The sequence below is a fragment of the Acomys minous genome (assembly GCF_964271855.1).
Source record: "Acomys minous genome assembly, chromosome: 1".
In the NCBI taxonomy this organism is placed as follows: Eukaryota; Metazoa; Chordata; class Mammalia; order Rodentia; family Muridae; genus Acomys; species Acomys minous.
The window spans coordinates 116,353,053-116,371,998 of record NC_140483.1 but is presented as its reverse complement, the minus strand read 5'-3'; the positions used below and the strand labels follow the sequence as shown (position 1 = coordinate 116,371,998).

Here is an 18,946-nt window from a genome sequence, read left to right as displayed (position 1 = left end):
TTTATTCCTTTTCCTTCCTAGCTCTCATAGATGGATCAATTTGTGAATTTCTAAAACACCAATTTCCCTAGAAATGCAAATCAATGGCTCAGACCTCTGAAGAACTGAACTAAAAAATTTTCACATAGATTATAAATTTTTTGGAGTTAAAATATAATTCCATCTTTTAAGCTTTTATACTTGTGTTTATTCTTCATTTCACCTTTAAAACACTACTATAGTTAAAAACAAAAATAGCCAAGCAGTGAGCACATTATGATTACAGTCCTTCCCACTTTCACTACTGCATACAGAATGTCATAGTGACTGGCCCATGAAGAGGTCTGACACTGACAGTCCTTCCCACGTTCACTACTGCATACAGAATGTCATAGTGACTGGCCCATGAAGAGGTCTGACACTGAACGACACCTCTGGGGTGATGCTCATCATCCTCGTATGCTTCTTCATTATAACAGCGCCATCTTTCCTGATTTGGATCAAAGTCCACCAGTTCCACCTGATCCATTTCATCAGTCTCTCCTACTTTCTTCCTTTCAGGAAGAAGTTTTTCCAGTAAAGAGAGTTTATCAGGAGAGAGAAAGCCATTTTACTTTAATCTCAATGATCTGACATCCTTTTTCATACGGCTGACGGTATACTGGCATACTTTCATTTAGCACACATTTTCTGGATGAGAGGTGATGACTACGGTTCGCTTGTCAAGAGTGGATATTGGCTTTTGGAAGCCACACACTGCTTCAAACAGCTGTATGTCCATATACATGGAAAGGTCTTCTTGTCATCGGGTAAGAACAGCATAGTCCCTCTGGTCTAACACCGTGATAATACCTCCTGGCTCCAGTCCTGGTTCTTGGTCTCCTTCACCATGGAATGTTATCTTCTGACCATCTTTAATGCCTTTATCAGTATGAATTGTAAAATCATCTTCTCTCGAACTATTTTTTCTTCCGTTGCAGTTTTTACATCTGTCTTTAGGACTGATGTGTTTTCCATGACCCTGGTGCTCCATGCATACCGACTGGATCTGCTGAACCATTCCTGGCCCATTCTGATGAATCCTTATTTGCATGCCAGTCTCCCAGCAATCAGGGCAGCACCTACTGCTCCTTTCTTACCACCTTGGCCTTCACATTTGTCACTAATCACATTCTTTTGCAGAGCAAGTTTTCTTGTTGCACCGTTATACAAGTCTTATAGGGTCACTGAGAGCTAATGCACATAATATTTTTACCTCTCCTTTCACTTTGCATCCTTCCTCCTCTTCCTCCAAAAACATATCGAAGATATCCATGGGTGAGCCAAAGCCACCCCCTGCTCTGCCCTCTCTAATCGCTTGCTCGCCTCCTTTATCACGTAATTTCCTTTTTTGGAATCAGCAAGAGCTTCATAAGGTTGAGCAATTTGTTTAAACCTTTTTTCCTTCATTTGAATTCTTATCAAGGTGGTATTTCAAAATCAATTTTCTATTGCTTTTTTCAATTCTTCCAGGTAGCACTGGGTTTGACCCCTAAAAACATCTAGTACGTGGTTTCTTTCACCATGTTTTACAGCTGGTGAGTGGGCCTGTGTCGGACAGCAGAGTGCAGTACAGGTAGTTCAGCCAGATGCGGCTCCTCCTCCACTCACCAAGCGTTCTGGAAAATTCTGCCCAATTCTATCATTTTCTGCCTTCCTTTTCCTCCCTGCAGTCCCTCCCATGTTCACACACCACCTTGTTCTCTTTCAACTGGATCCAAATCTTGACTTAGACAGTTACTGTGTAACATTTGGTGGGCTACTGAATATCCTTGAGTTTAGTTACTTCTTTAAATGCTTATCAAAATTCTTCTGACAATCACTATGAACGTAAGTATCAGTGTGTATGTGTCCCTGTTTGAGCTTTCTCCTCGCACAATCTCTATGTGCCTTCCTGTCATGCTTTACTACTCCTACCCTCCAAAACCCCCAACAGAACAAAACAGAAGGCAGGCTAGGGGAAGAACTCTGTAGGAAGCTTCTATCTTACTCCCCAGAGGGCTCTTTAAGACAGTATCCTACTCTCTCCTCCTCCCCTTCTCTCTATATACTCTCTTCCTGTCTGTCTGTCTGTCTCTGGGGTACCCCTTCCCCCTTTTCCTTCTCCCATGCTCATTTAATAAACTCATCTACAACATTAAAAAAAAAGTATTTTTTATGGATTTCTTCCTGAGCTAAATGTATTATTTCAGACCTATAAATGACTTATATGCTATTCCTAGTCTCATACAAAGTTATCTGTATGCTAAACAACCATTTCAAGAGACCTATATAAAACAAACTAAAATTTTCTTAACTAAATATCTTTCTCTAAATCCACATACGCTATCCTCGTAATGACATTTACATTAAGTGCTGGATTGTGATGGGTAATCTTCATTGTCAACTGGATTAGGGACCTCCTAAGAGATACAATTCTGAGTGTCTTTGGCATTACTTCTAAGGACAGAAGCTCTACCCCGAGCATTATTGGCTAGGACTTTGGGCTGTATAACACAGAAAAAGCAGCCTACATGTCAGCTTTCTCCACTTTGCTTTCTTGATCCACAAAGATGAGGAGCCCAGCCATATGCCTATGCCCTCATGAAATCGACCATGACTACTCCACCAGGCTCTTTTCTCAACAGCTTATCTTATTGTTGTCAACCAAACTTTTTTTCTTCTGTAAAATAAAGTGAATTTGACTTTACAGAAAGTGGAACTGGAACACTAAGAATATGGTCTGAGTATCATTTCCTTATAGGTAAACAAGTGCTGTTTAGAAGAAGTTGACAATAAGTGACAGGTTATAACACGGGCTCATTCATAATTATTAATTTTTTAAAAAATTAGACATAGACTGAGCACCACAAAGATTATATAACTTGAAACTAAATAAATGAAATTAATGGAAGCACCAGATAAAAATTATGACAAATTCTCAAAAAGTTAATCGTAAAGTTTAATTAAGATAATATGGCACCAGCCAAGGACAATACAGGCCGTAAACTTCAAACTCCTACCCAGATCTAGCCAATGGACAGGACAGTTGAGTGAGAGCGGGGTCTGACTTTCACACATACTCTGGTGCCTCGTATTTGACCACGTCCCCTGAATGGGGAGACCTGGTGGCACTCAGAGGAAGGATAGCAGGCTACCAAGAAGAGACTTGATACCCTATGAGCATATACAGGGGGAGGAAGTCCCCCTCAGTCAAGAGTCATAGGGGAGGGGAGTAAGGGGAAAATGGGAGGGAGAGAGGAATAGGAGGATACCAGGGGTGGGATAACAATTTAGATGTAATATGATTAATAAAATAAAAATTTAAAAAGATAATACAGAAAGCCTGTCCTGTTGGAGCCCACCACCAGCAGTAGTCAGCCCCAGACCCTCTACCTCCCTGGGCTGCTTCCATTTCCTGGGCACCATCTCTACTTGCAATTCCAGAGACTGGCAGCCATGCAGGACTACCAGTTCTCCCAGAATCCCCGGAGGCCTGCTGCCACCGAGAAAAACTGGGAGACTACCGCCATCCAGGACCACCAGCTCCACCAGAAATCCTAGAGGCTTACTGCCATCAGGCACCACTGGGCCTGCCAACACCAGAAATGAGATGACTAGAAGTCAGCATAAGAACACAAGCAACAAAACCCAGGACCATATGACACCACTGGAAACCAGCTATCCTGTTACAATTAGGCCTGGATATCTTAACACACCTGAAACACAGGAAAATGATCTTGAGTCTGATATTATGAAAATGATAGAGGCCTTAAAAGAGGAAAAAGTAAATCCCTGATACAAACACAGGAAAATACAATCAAGCAGGTGACAGAATTGAATAAAACTGTTCAAGGACAGCAGGTTACCAAAAAGAGACTTGATACCCTATGAGCATATATACAGGGGGAGGTAATCCCCCTCAGGAACAGTCATAGGGGAGGGGAATAAGGGGAAAATGGGAGGGAGGGAAGAAATAAGGGGAAAATGGGAGGGAGGGAAGAATGGGAGGATACAAGGGATGCGATAACCATTGAGATGTAGCAAGAATAAATAAATAAATAAATAAATAAATAAATAAATAAATAAAATTTAAAAAAACTGTTCTTCAAGACCTGAAAATGGAAATAGAAGCAATAAAGAAAAACACAATCTGAAGCAATCCTGGACATGGAAAAATCTATGAAAGAGAAATCATCAAGCATCACCAACAGAATATAAGAGGTGGAAGAAAATCTCAAGAGTAGAAAATATGATAGAAGAAACTGATACATTGGTCAAAGAAAATGCTAAATCTAAAAAGCTTCTAACAGAACATCTAGGAAATTTGTGACACTATGAAACGGCCAAACCTAAGAATAACACGAACAGAAGAAGAAAACTCCAAGATCAAAGGCTTAGAAAATAGCTTCCACAAAATCATAGAAAAGTTCCCTAACCTAAAGAAAGAGATGCCTATAAATACACAAGGAAGCTTACAGAACACCAAGAAGAAAATCCTCCTGCCACATAATCAAAACACTAAATGAACAGAGAAAAGAAATAATATTAAAAGCCATAAGGGATAAGGGCCAAGTAAAATATATAGGCAAACCGATAAAATTAGACCAGACTTCTCAATAGAGACATTTAAAGCCAGAAAGGCTGGGCAGATAGATGTCATGCAGTCTCTTAAGAGATCACAGATGCCAGCCCAGAATACTATACCCAGTTAAACTTTCAATCACCATAAATGGAGAAAACAAGATATTCCACAACAAAACCAAATGTAAATACTGTTCCACTAAACCCAGACCTACAGATGGTACTAGAAGGAAAACACCAACACAAGGAGGATTACACCCACGGGACACAGGAAATAATTTTACACAAGCAAAAACAAAAGAAGGGAATCACACCCCACACAGACACACACACCACCACCAATATCAAAATAACAGGAATCAACAATCATTGGTCATTAATATCTCTCAGCATCAACAGACTCAATCCCCCAGTAAAAAGACAAAAGCCAACAGTGAAATGTGAAAATAAGATTCATCAATCTGCTACATACAAGAAACACCTCAGCAACAAAGACAGACATTAACTCAGAGAAAAGCACTGGGGAAAAGTCCTCCAAGCCAGTGGACTCAAGAAACAAGAGTAGCCATTTTACTTTCTAATAAATTAGACTCTCAATCAAAAGTAATCAAAAGAGATGGGGAAGGACATTTCACATTCAAAGGAAAAACCCACCAAGACGATGTCTTAATTCTGAACATTTATGCCCCAAATGCAAGGGCACCCACATTTGTAAAAGAAACATTACTAAAGCTTAAATCAAATGTCAAATTCCACACATTGATAGTGGGCGATTTCAACAACCCACTCTCATTAATGGACAGGCCAACAAGACAGGAACTAAACAGAAATAATGAAACTAACAGATGTCACGAATCAAATGGACCTAACAGATATTTAGAGAAAATTTCATGCAATCACAATAGAATATTCCTTCTTAGCACCACACAGAACCTTCTCCAAAATTGGCCATATACTCAGTCACAAAGCAAATCTCAAAAGATACAAGAAGACTGAAATAACCCCTTATATCCTATCAGACCACCATGGATTAAAGCTGAACTTAAAGACAGATAAACAAGAGAAAGCCTACAACCTCATGGAAACTGAACAACCCTCTACTCAATGATCACTTGGTCAGGGAGGAAATAAAAAAAATTAATGTGTTTCTAGAACTTAATGAAAATGAAGGCATAACATACCCAAACTTATAGGATACAATGAAAGCAGTACTGAGAGGTAATTTCATACATAGCACTAAGCACTTTCATAAAGAAATGAGAGAGATCTTCTTATCAACTTAAACACACACATGAAAGCTCTAGAACAAAAATCAAACACACCAAAGAGGAGTAGACATCAAGAAATAGTCAAAATCAGGGCTGAAATCAATAAATTCGAAACAAAGAGACTAACACAAAGAATCATCGAAACAAAAAACTGCTTCTTTTGAGAAAAATCAACAAGATAGACAAATCTCTAGCTAAACTAACTAAATGGCAGGGAGATAATACCCAAATTAACAAAATCAGAAATGAAAGGGGAATATAACAGATACTGAAGAACTCTGAAGCATCATTAGGTTTTACTTCAAAAGCCTGTACGCCACAAAACAGGAAAATTTAAATGAAATTGATTTTCTTTATAGACTCCATTTACCAAAATTAAATCAAGATGAGGTTAGCAATATAAATAGTCCTATAACCCCTAAGGAAATAGAAGCAGCCATTAAAAGCCTCCTAACCAAAAAACCCCAAAGGCTGGATGGTTTTAGCACAGAATTCTACCAGACCTTCAAAAAAGAGCTAATACCAATATTCCTCAAACTATTACACAAAATGGAAACAAAAGGAACATTGCCAAATTCATTTTATGAAGCTACAGTCATCCTAATACCTAAACCAAAGATTCAACAAAGAAAAAGAATCTCAGACCAATAACCCACCTGAACATTGATGCAAAAATATTCGATAAAATAATCACAAATTGAATCCAAGGACACATCAAAAACAACCACCATGATCAAGCAGGCTTCATCCCAGGGATGCAGGGATGGTTCAACATACAAATGTAATCCACCATATAAGCAAACTGAAAACACGCACACGCATGATCATCTTATTAGATGCTAAAAAGGCTTTTGACAAAAATCTAACACCCCCTTCATGATAAAAGTCTTGGAGAGATCAGGGATACAAGGCCCATATCTATCTACACATAATAAAGGCAATATACAACAAACTGATAGCCAACATTAAGTTTAAAGGAGAGAAACCTAAAGCAATTCTACTAAAATCAGGGACAAGACAAGGCTGGCTGTCCATTCGCTCCATATCTATTCAATATAGTACTTGAAGTTCTAGCAAGCACAATAAGACAACTAAAGAAGATCAAAGGGATACAAACTAGAAAGAAAGAGTCAGAGTATCTCTATTACCAGATGATATGATAGCACACATAAGAGACCCCAAAAATTCTAACAGAGGACTCCTACAGCTAATAAACACCTTCAGGAAGACAGGTGGATACAAAATTAAAAACAAAAAAACAAAACAAAAAGTAGAACATATTAAAAATGGCCACCTTACCAAAAGCAATCTACAGAGTCAATGTAATTCACATCAAAATGCCAACATAATTCTTTACAGATGCTGAAAGAGCAATTCAGAACTTCATATTGAAAAATAAAAACACAGCTTAGCAAAAACAATTCTGTACAACAAAAGATCTTCTGGTGGTATCACCATCTCTGACTTCAAGTTGTATTACAAAGCAATATTAATAAAGACAGCATGGTATCGGTGTAAAAATAGGTTGATGAATGTAGTCCAATCAAAGATGAAGAAATAAACTCACACACCCATGAACACAATTTTTTTTTTTAAACAAGAAGCCAAAACCACACAATGGAAAAAAAAAAAAGAGCATCTTCAACAAATGGTGCTGGTCTAATAGGATGTCTGCAGGTAGAATGCAAACAGTTCCATTATTTATCACCCTACACAACACTTAAGTCCAAGTGGATCAAAGGCCTCAACATAAAACTGGATACACCAAATCTAATAGAAGACAAAGTGTAGAATAGCTTTGAACGCATTGGTACAACAGACAACTTCCTGAGTTGAACACTAACACCACAGGCTCTGAAATCAACAATTAATAAACGGGACCTAACGAAACTGAAAAGCTTCTGCAAGGCAAAGTACACTGTCAATAGGACAAAATGGCAGACTACAGATTGGGAAAACATCTTCACCAACCCTATATCTGACAGAGGGCTGATATCCAAAATATATAAAGATCAAGAAATTAAACATAACAGACCGAACAATCCAATTAAAAAATGGGGTACAGCTAAACCAAGAATTCTCAACAGAGGAATTTCTAATGGCAGAGAAACACTTAAAGAAATGTTTGAGGTCATCCGGGAAATGCATACCAAAATAACTCTGAGATTTCATCTTATAGCAGTCAGAATGGCTAAAATAAAAGATTCAAGTGACAGCACACGCTGGCTAGGATGTGCAGCAATGGAACACTCCATTGCTGGTGGGAGTACAAACTTGTACAACCACTTTGGAAATCAATCTGGTGATTTCTCAGAAAATTGGGCATACTTCTAAGTCAAAACCCAGCTTGGGCATATACCTAAAAGATGTCCCATGATACCACAAGGAAATTTGCTCTATTATGTTCACAACAGCCTTATTTGTAATAGTGAGAAACTGGAAACAACCTACATGTCCCTCAACTGAAGACTAGATAAAGAAAATATTGTACATTTAAACACAATAGAATACTACTCAGCTATTAAAAACAAGGAAATCATGAAATCTGCAGGCAAATGGATAGAATTAGAAAAGATCATCCTGAGTGAAGTAACTCACATCTGGAAAGACATACACGTATGTACTCACTTATAAGTGGATATTTGTTGGAGGTTGGTCTGATGTATTTTGATGCTAATTACTGCTTGCTGTCTCTGTGTCCCATCTTGTACCTTGGCTAAGAGACTAACACCTGGGCAGGGCAAATGGGATAAGTGTGGCTAAGGTTCCTGGGCTTAAGGAGATAGAATCTTGGGAGGGGGGGAGGGGAGGGGGAGAGAGGGTGCTGTGGGTCTCTAACCCACGTGGCCAGCATGGATGGAGATGTGGCCCAGATGATTATTGGGATTATAGATGGGAGGTAGCTGGATAGAAATTATTAGAAGCAGATGGCATAGGGGCAGGTATGGTTCTGAAGTTGAGTATTTCAAGATTCAGGTTTTAAAACAAGACTGCTCAACTGGTAGTGTCTGTAAATTTTCCAAATTCAGAAAGGAAAAAAAAAAAATCCAAACCTAAAAGTCTTCTGGTCCCAATCCTTCCTAAGTGAGAGACATTCTGGCCCTAATTCTTCCCAAGTAAAATAATCTTTCCAACATTTGGCACATAAAGAACCTGGAAGAAAGCCTGAATCTAAGACACTCTGAAGAGCAGAAACAGGGCAGAGAGAACTGAAGTTCTCGACCTTCTGGTGCTACATTCTAGAAGACTAGCCACACCTGGGAACCTTGGGAAATACCCAATGTCCAAGCCCTACTCTATACCCTAGTCGATTGGCTGCTGCTGTTAAGGGCTAGCATCTGCTTTAACAAGCCTTCCCAGTTAACAGAGCCAGGCTAATGGTGAGCAACTGTTACATAGCCTCAGACACATTTACTCCTATCCCAAATGCTAACCTGGATGGAAGCAAGGAATTAAGAACAGCAATCTTTCTTTTGCTATTATTCTGGAGGAAAACTGGAGGGAAGCATACCTTAGATAACTTTAAACCTGTGCATGGATTGCCTCAAAGATACTAAACAGCAGTAGTCTTAGAAATAATCCAGAACAAACAAGGTTTTTAGACTTCTTATTAACGAGCTTATCCCAAACTTTCCTACTGAACACTATCAAATTTGGGAAAATAAAGGGAACCAAGATTATTTACTGCTGGTTTGATGTCCGAATGGGACTCAAAAGTCTACACTTGGCAAATTTAAAAAGTTACAACATAGAAGGACACTTTCGGAGATAACTATGCAGCCCTCTTCTGGTGGTTTCTAAGATATTCCTTCCTGACTTAGAAGCTGAAAGACCCTATTCTGGATAGCAGCTAAGATGTACTTACAGCTGGTGACACACTAGCAGGTGAGTTTATCTCCCACCTGATGCGAATTTCTCCATTTTCCAAATCTTTCGAACTACCAGTGCTTTTTTTTTTTTCATTCAATGACACTTCAACTTAAACTATGCTTAATTCTCCAGAAAGTTATGAAGGCTTTCAAAAAGTGATGATGCATGGTTAAAAGAGATCTTTTAGGCCAATTAAACCTAGTACAATTTACCTGTAAAACAAAACAGAATTCCTGAATGGGGCAGCACCCCAGGATCTGAGCAGGTTGGGAAAACTCCAATCTGCAATGAGACCTGATTTAATTGAAACTGGGGGGGGGGGGGGACCTGACAGAAAACGGCTTAACTATCAACAGTTTGGTCAGCCAGTCAGACGAGTTTACCTTTACTAGTGCTCTGGCTAGTTTCTCATCAACTTGACAAAGCTAGTGTCATCTTGAGGGCGGGAGGGGGAATCCCTCAATTGGGGGGAAAAGCCTCCATAAGGCTGTAGGCAAGCCTATGGAGCATTTTCTTAATTGGTGATGGATGGGGGAGGGCACAGCCCATTATGAGTTGTGTGTCCCTGGCCTGTGAGCCCTGGGCTCTATAAGCAAGCAGGTTGAGTAAGAAGGTTAAACAGCAGCCCTGTACGGCCTCTGCATCAGCTCCTGCCTCCAGGTGCCTGCTCTGATTTCCTTTGATGATGACCTGTGATACGGAAGCATAAATCTTTCCTCCCCAAGTAGTTTTGGTCATGGTATTTCATCACAGCCACAGTAACTCAGACTCCGACAGCTAAGTGGCTTCAGGTTCACCTGCAAGCAACCTGTGTTCAATTTAAGACCATTATAACTTTGTGTAGCTTTTGTCTGTTAAGGCTAGTTTACAAGCCTGTTTCAAACCTGTGACCTTTCACAAAATTTAATACCATACAACTGTATCCACTACCACTTACGGATTTGATGTCCTATTACCTCCAAATCTCCCCCTAAACTTAGCAGAAAGTTATAATGGCAAGAAGTCAGTATGCTTAAAGGACGGAGACCGGCTATTACAATGAAAATGCTCTGCCAAAGTTGGTGAATCTAGGCTCATTTATTCCAAACCATAACCCCTAACATATGTTTAATTGTTGAATTTTATCAATGATTTCATAAGGAGATAGAAAAATGCCTAAATTGTTAGCATCTGACAGAATAACAGTCAAGGGACATGTGTTCAGCTGACCAATGTCAGCGTCATAACATGCTGAGTTTTTATTTCTGTTGCACTGTTTTATGGACTACCTCTTATAAGTGGGCTGTGATCCAAGTGAAGCCCTCTCCTGTAAAAAGCGTAAGCTTTTTTTGATTAAGGGGAGGGGGTGATTTTTAACGAGTAACTCATCAAATCTGAAACAGCATTCAAAAGAACAAACCAGCACGCGTTATTTTAAAGTTACTTTTTACGTGAGGGCCAATCCATTTATCACTGGCCATAGTAACTCTCAAGAAGGCAGGCGGCACCCACCGGGAGCCACCCAGACCGCCGGTGCAAAATAACATTCTAAACAGCTGCTTCGTGCACGGTGTGTGAAGAAGGGAGATCAGGTCCCGGCGCCTGAGGCTGGAGCTCAGGCTTCTACACCCACCACCGTGCAACACGCCTCCGGAAGAGCCCCTCTCTCTAGACACCTTTCTCCTCAGACAGCGTCAGGACGAGGCTAAGGCCCGCGCCCACCGTGCCCACGCCGTCCCGCCCGCCCGCCGCCGCCGCGTCCTGTGTATCTCCGCACCTGTAAGTCTTGCGCACTCGGGGGCCGTGGCCGCGAGGACCCCCGCTCGTGCTCCCGGGGCTCCGGCTCCGCGCCACCTCCCTCCGCCATCTTCCACCTGCTCCAGGCGCCCGCCTTGGAGCCACGACTTCCGGGGCTGGCTTTTAAGGACTGTCGGAGGGGCGGAACCACTCACAGGCACCGCCCTTCGGGAGGGGGCGGAGCCGTGCCGCTTTTTGCCAGACTCAGCCTGGCTTTTTACCTTCTTAGGGTTATGGCCCTTGGGACTCATCAGCTTTCACACCCTTTTCAGCAGCTGTCTGTCTCCTGTCACGATGAGCCTCCCTGCAAGATAAAATAGGTTGCCGTAGAGCTCAGCGTTGACCATTTAACTCAACAGTGCAATATCCTAACAGGTGAACGTTATAACTTCACCTTTCAAGTCATTTTTCCTTATTAAGGATTGGATGACAGAGACATCAGCCCCTCTGGGTGGATGGGTACTGAGAATGAGAAACACACTGTAAAACACACTTTTGGCATTGAAAATAGAGACTCTTAAGCCATTCCCCCCCACCCCACCCCACTTAAACCTCACAAGAACTGTGGTTATAGAAAAAAGAAGTCCGAGCTTTTATGAAACTTAAAAGCTAGTGAAGGAAAGGAATAGTACACAGACAACAGAGTACAATTCGTAAATAAGCTTTCCAAAGACTGTTATGTGAGGCCTCTATGTGAATGGAGAATACGCCCTTAGAGGTGACTGATGCGTGCACCGTGATGGGTGCCAGCCTACGGTGTGCTGCGTTGGCATGTTCTTTATTTTGAGTTCCAAACACTTAAAAAAACAACAAATTTTTCCAGCTGGAAAAGTTGAAACTGAGAGGTCTAGAACAGACCTTTTAGAATTAAACTGACACCATAGCTACTTTTCTTGATTGCCACAGCTGTGTAAATACAGCCACCTAGGCCTTCGGGTTCCTTTGAAGACACACTAATCACATGAATTTTGTTTTGTTTTGTTTTGTTTTTGAAGACAGAGTCTCTCTGTGTTAGCCTTGGCTGTCCTGGGCTAGCTTTGTAGACATGAATTTTTTTTTTTTTTTTTTGAATAAGATGTGTACCCTTTTCTCCTGTAAATCTCTTTCAGCTCAGTTTCATTCTGAGAGTCAGCTTGAGACTTGGAGGGCAAAGTGAGATGAGTCCCTTTCCCCGCTTTAGTGCATTCCACAGGTGTTGCTGAGTATGCGCCGATGAGCTTGAGCAAGACAAATAATAATTACATTCACCCTGTAGAAAACTAGCAATACAAGTTACCGAAACTTGTACTGCTGTCCCTATAGTCTTCATAATACACATTTCACCTTAAAAGTTCCCATCACCTCTTTGACAAGAAATGAGCCCGGAGAGGCAACACCATTTAATGTTGGGCCATGAAAGAGAAGTACCTCCCACAGATATCGAACAAGGAAGGACCACAAGTAAAAAGGCATATGCTCAAAGGCAGATATTGGAAATATCTTACTCATGTTAGCAAAATACTACAGGGTTGTTTAGAAAGGGCAACACATGATTTTGAGGTAGTCAGGAAGAGGCCTAGACTAACGATGCATGTTTAAGTTAGATTCTGAAGTGTAAGCATCCATGCTTCCTTACTAGGCCAAGGTCACCTGTCTGATATGGCCTTGAGGAATGAAAATCAGGCTGCTTGGAGGGGCCACAGCACAACTGAGGCTGTGATAATTTTGTCGAGAGCAATCAGATTTTTTTATACCTTTATCAGAAACTATATAAAGGCAATTACCAGAATCAATAAATATAGTTGTAGTTTCCAGGATACAGTGATGTTTGCAAGCTATACAGGGTACACAGGATTAATGTCTAATACCAATAGCCCTGTCAAGCCACCATGCTTCCTCAATGACTGAGAAACCTACAGAGAATCACAGCAGCCTAAACACTTCACTGCCTGAGGGAGTATACTGATCTTTCATCAACTGAAAAGCACATTGTACCCCAGAAGCCATGGACTCTAACCTGAAAGCAATTAGGCCAAGCCAGCTTCATGATTTCCTGCACTAAAGGAAGGCAGTTTTAGGGTATATGTGCAAGAGTCCACAAATACAATAGTAGAGCTCCATAACCAGGCTTGAGATTTGCTTGTCTTCACAGCAAGTTTTCCATCCCTGGCAAGTCAAGACAGACAATAGCAAGATGAATCTGTGGAGATCCTCATCAGGTATAGATGGCTCCAACTTCGTAACTGAAATAAAATTAATACTTGTGTAACTTTACTTATGCTGAACACCACTGAGGTCAGGCTCATAAATGGCACTGTTTCATCTGCTGAAAGATTTTTACCTGGTTTCTAGAACATTTGACAATGGAGTATGTTTACAATCGGTAATTTTCATGGCTTCCACACATAGTTTATGTCCTCTAAAATCACTTTCTGGATTAGGGATTGTGCAGTAGGAGGTTTTTTGATTTCTTTAAAAAACTCAGTGATATTATCCAAACATGTTTTTGTTTTAATCCCAGGTGTGGCATGTGGGGCTGATTCAAACTGTCCGCAGCAGCAGATTATTTGCTTTGTGTGGGCTCTGAGAGGGGCGTGATCTTTGCCAGCTGCAGATAGTTTAATTCTGAGGACTCTGCAGAGGGACTAAATGGAGGGCTCAAAAGAAGAAGGCGGGGGTTTGTCCCTTCCTGCTGCTCCTGGTTGCTGTGGATGCAGTTTGACGAGAAATTGGAGCTATCCTGACGTGAAGACTGGACTTGCCACAGGAACCCAGTGACCTGAATCAGCAGGAAGTAGTCAAAAGAGAACTATGCCGCCTCTCCCCACGAATCTTCTTTCTCTCCTACATGGTGTTGGAAGGGATTGGGTTGGAAAAGGGATGTAGAGACATAAGAAACCCCAATAAAACAAGGAAAGTAGTATGCCAACAGTATTATCTTTGTATTGTAGAAGTAAGTACTGTGTGTAGGGGAGAGATATAAGATGAATCTTATGTCACTCAGCTAAGTGTTAAATTCAGGTACAGTATACCCAAGAGTACATACTTTTTTTCTTGACCCACTCACTACCTCTGGGAGCTCTTCTGTGGCCCCTGACGAGATTGCCCCATGTTATCGCCTAAGGACCTCTGGTTACCATTCTTTTGGACATCCCTCAACATCCAGTGATATTCCCTTGTGTTTCTGCTTTGACATTTCTTATTCTCTTGCTGTGTGTACTTTATTATTTGTGGCGCCCATGCCACCGCAGTACCACATCGAGGGTGAGGGACTGTGGATTTAACACACACACACACACACACACACACACACACACACTAATACAGTGGGTCCTTCGTGCTAAGAGAGCAGCAGCCACGGCAGTGATTTATTATTCCTCTTCCCAGAGTTCCCAAGAGCCTTCTTATAGGCAGCAAAGCAGGAATCCTCCTCCCAGGTGAAATCCCTCAAGAGGTGATTACACACAGGAGGACAAGTTTCGGGGAAGGGAGGGGCGCGTTCTCAGAGCAGTAAACATGACTAGCTAACCAAGATAAACACAGACAGCTGCTAGAAACAGGCCATGAAACAGCAAGATGGGCAGGCAGCCCAGTCGGGCCTGGTTCCTACAATTATTATCATCCATTCTTATACCTAGCGTGTATATACAGATGATTCTTATTATCCACAGTTGTGTTCCATGAACTTGCCAAAAACACTAAATTAATGAATACTGAATTACTGCTATTGGGAGAAGCCTCTGTTTGCATTTATCAGCTGATTGGTGCATATTCTTCTTCAATGTCTGTTTAGCTGTAAAGACACCTCGCTTAATGTATACTATGGCTTCATGAACACTGCACTCATAGCCTCCGCACTAATTTCTTCTTAAAAGGAGTTTGCCCCAAATGTTTCTGCTTTAAGGCACATCCACTTAGGGACACTAAACTGTATTAGCAGGCAGTTTAAAATAGATGCCAAAGGAGAAGCATGGAATACACAGGATGTGGCCTTAAGTAGACTGCAAAAAGGGTGACTTATATACAGTCTTGGAGCAGAAAAAGGCACGATGTCACCTTGCTTGGCCTCCTTTGGAAGTAAGCTCATCCGGCACTTTACATGTTTGCTTCCCTGTGCAGGTGTGAGTTTGGGGGTAAGCAACAGCAGTATGCAACAAATATGCAATTTTCATAAATGCACTTTACAAACATTGTGGATTGACTGTTTCTTGACTTTCCCAACCTATTTTTCCAGTACCCAGTTCTTTGCATTACTCCAGACCTACATTCCTAATTGCTTTTAAAAATTATATTTCCATTTGGATGTCTCAAAAACATTGCCGCCTCAACTTCAAACCCTCCCATTTCTCCTCCAAACTTTGGCTCTTTCATTCTGTCCCTTACAGTATGATCATCTAACGTCTATCAGAAATTAGTCCTCTGGGGGCTACTGAAGGCTTCTCATGGCTAAAGTAAAAATGTCCTGTGCTGATGTTGGCTGGAGAAGTTATGACTAGAACAGGGGCTCTTGACGTCGATGTTGTGGCCAACAGCAGACCTTTCAGGGTTTTTCCTAGCCGAAGTGTAGCTCCGGACCGCCAAAGTGTTCTGAGCAGTGGAGTTTCAGAGGAGAAGCTGTACAGTTGACAGCTTCCCAGCCAAGGTAGCCAGGCAGCATGGGAAAGTCTGACAGGCATCAGACAGAAGAGTAGGGTTTCAAAGAGAAAATGTATGGGTGTGAGTACAGAAGGGTGAGGTGTGGCTTGCATCGAGAACCCAAGGAGTGGTGAGATGAGCTGAAAATGACCAGGAAAGACCATAATGCAATACTAAGCAGTTTGGTTCTTATTTAGACAAAAATATTTAGAAGAAAGCAAAGGGCTTGGTAGGGAAATGCTAGTGTCCCTGCATTTTAGCAATAAAACTTGGTGTGTTGACCAGATCAGCCAAGGGGGAGACTGGAAGTCAGAGGAGTGCTGGAGGCATTTTGAGTCACCTTCCTGGTGGAAGCACTGAGGCTGTAAGGCAAATCACTTTGTGGTAGGATGGAGGTGAGACATACTTTCAGGGCTTCTGCTTGGTTGGGCTTGGTTTTGTTTGTAAAGATCTTGCATATCTTTGGCACTAGGACTATTTAAATCTTAAGTTTTGATGTCTTGTTTTTATAACAATTAAACCTGACTGCATTCTTACCTGGAACTTTGAGACAGGTTCTCACTAAGTTGCACAGCTTGGTCTAGAAATCCTAGGTTGGAGTAATCTAGGCTAGTCCTGGGATTGAATTACAGGTGCATACACCATGCCTGGCTTCTGCTTTACAACTCTTGACTGGTGAGTTCAACATCTGAGTCGTATCATTGTCATTTATGCTAGCTACTCTGAAAAAAGTTTTAAGCTTTTGGGTCACCTTTTCTTGCATCTGTGCTGTATATTGAACATTTTAAAGCAATAGTGTAGACTCTGGATTCTGTCGTCTTCCATGGACAAAGGATGCCATTTTCCTTCAGTTAGTCCTACAGCATAACTACTTGTCATAAATGGGCTTCTATAGCTCCCTGAGGGTTTTTGTGGATAATCATGTACCTCTAATTCTCATGGCTTCAATTCCAGATCTGCCTTGAGAAGGGAAAATGTGCTAATCCTTCTATCTACCTTTTGTTGGTTTCTGTCTGGTTTTTGTTTGTTTGTTTGTTTTTAAGATTAGGGAACAATTGAGGATCTGAGAAATACTTATTTTTTCCCTACAGGATTTGGAACCCCTTCTTTTGCCTAGGATTTCTCTTAGGTTTCAGTCACTCTCAGCTGCAGACTCTCCATCTGAATCCTTGGTCCAACAAGAAGACTGTTTTCTCCTTCTCATGTGCAAGTCTGAGGGAGAGGAGTTCTCCAATAGGAAGCCAGTGAGGTTAGGTCTACTCAGTGAGTTCCCTTCTTCTAGGGCTTGTGTTCCTCCATGTGCCTGTTTGCATGTGGCTACTCTTTGGTCCCAGGTTTATAGCTGTTATTAGGAGATTCTTGTTATGTGTTATGTAGTGTGTTCCAACATCACTGGCTCTTCCACTTCACGTTCACTAATACCGTTTGTTTTTGCATTTCGGTTAATAATAGTAGCCCATTCTTACCCTTTTCAACAAATTTCTTGTTTAGTTTTAGCACCAGGTTTATTCTGGATTGTCAGATATGTGGGAAATACCCTGGTAATCATCATTGTCGTCGTCGTCTTCTTCTTCTTCTTCTTCTTCTTCTTCTTCTTCTTCTTCTTCTTCTTCTTCTTCTTCTTCCTCTTTGTTAATCCCTAGAAAAGCTTAAGTTATATTTTCCTTTGTGTTGTTCTAAAGATTTTAATTGATTATTATTTTATGTGTATGTGTATATTACTTGAATATATAAATATATACTCTGTGTGTGCCTGTGGGGATGAGAAGAGGGTGATGGATCCTGTGGAAGTTGAGGTACAGACAGCTGTCAGTCACCATATGGGAGCTGAGGACACAGCCCTATTCTTTGCAAGAGTAGTATGTTGTCTTGACCACTAAACCATCTCTCCAGATACCTTATATTATGTTTTCATCATTTTTTTTCTTTAAAGGTAGGGCTAGAATTCATTGGAAAGGGTATTCAGGCCTAGATTTTCTCCATGTGAAAAAAAAAATGAAATTAAAGAGGTTAATTTAATAGTTATAAATTCTTTTGGATCATTCTTTTAGGTCATTTTTATTTTTTCTTCTTTTACGTATACATTTTGTTGGCTAAAAATGGTATATTGGTGAGCATTCTATTATTCTAATAAATACCCAAGATAAAGGTAAAAGACATGGGTGAATGAGATAGCTCACTGGGTAAAAGCATTTCCTACCAGCCCTGATGAGCTGAGTTTTATATTCTGGACCCATGTGGTGGAGGGAGAGAACCAACTTTTGCAAGTTGTCCTCCGGCATTCACAGGGACTCTGCGACGCACGCCCCACTCCCATCAAATTAATACATGTAATTTTTAAAAAGACAAAAGGTTTGTTTGAGATCACAAATTTGGAGCTTTACAATCTATGATCCGTTGGCTCTGTTGCTTCTGGCTGTGGCAGCACATGGTAGCTGAAGAACATGACAGAACAAAATAATTCATGTTGTGCCCCCCTCCCCCCACAAAAAGAAACAGAAGGGAGTCCTTCCTGTTATGTGTTCTAGGACCACCTGAAGGACCAACTTTTAACACCTGAGCTTTGTAGGCCATTCCTGATCCAAACTATAGCAAGTGGGCAGCCTGCCTTATAATCATATATTACAAATGAAAACCAGATGGGTGCCCTTTTCATTGTTGATTCTGGTTACTTCTCCCACACACACCCTTTATTAGCTTTCTCAGGTTAGCCTCTGCCTGGCTATGTATCCAAGGCCACTCACTCTCTAAAGTCTTTGTATTAGGTGTGTACTACTATGTCTGAGTAGGCCAGGGTGCTAAACATTTTTTATCTTATCTATTGATTGTTTTTGCTT

The 18,946-nt window shown here is 41.0% G+C and overlaps 1 protein-coding gene and 1 pseudogene across 2 annotated transcripts in view; both read right to left on the bottom strand.

The window, feature by feature from the left end:
• UBXN2B (UBX domain protein 2B) overlaps window positions 1–11,712 on the bottom strand; it is a 31,684-nt gene extending 19,972 nt beyond the window's left edge. The window contains exon 1 of the mRNA XM_084787274.1: window positions 11,476–11,712. Coding sequence (XP_084643400.1) covers window positions 11,476–11,565 — 90 coding nt within the window. The 5' untranslated portion in view covers window positions 11,566–11,712. The remainder of the gene's footprint in view (window positions 1–11,475) is intronic.
• Window positions 281–2,056, bottom strand: LOC311596977 (dnaJ homolog subfamily A member 1-like; annotated as a pseudogene). The gene has a single exon. The product of its transcript is annotated as a dnaJ homolog subfamily A member 1-like (transcript).
• Window positions 11,713–18,946: the final 7,234 nt, after the last annotated feature.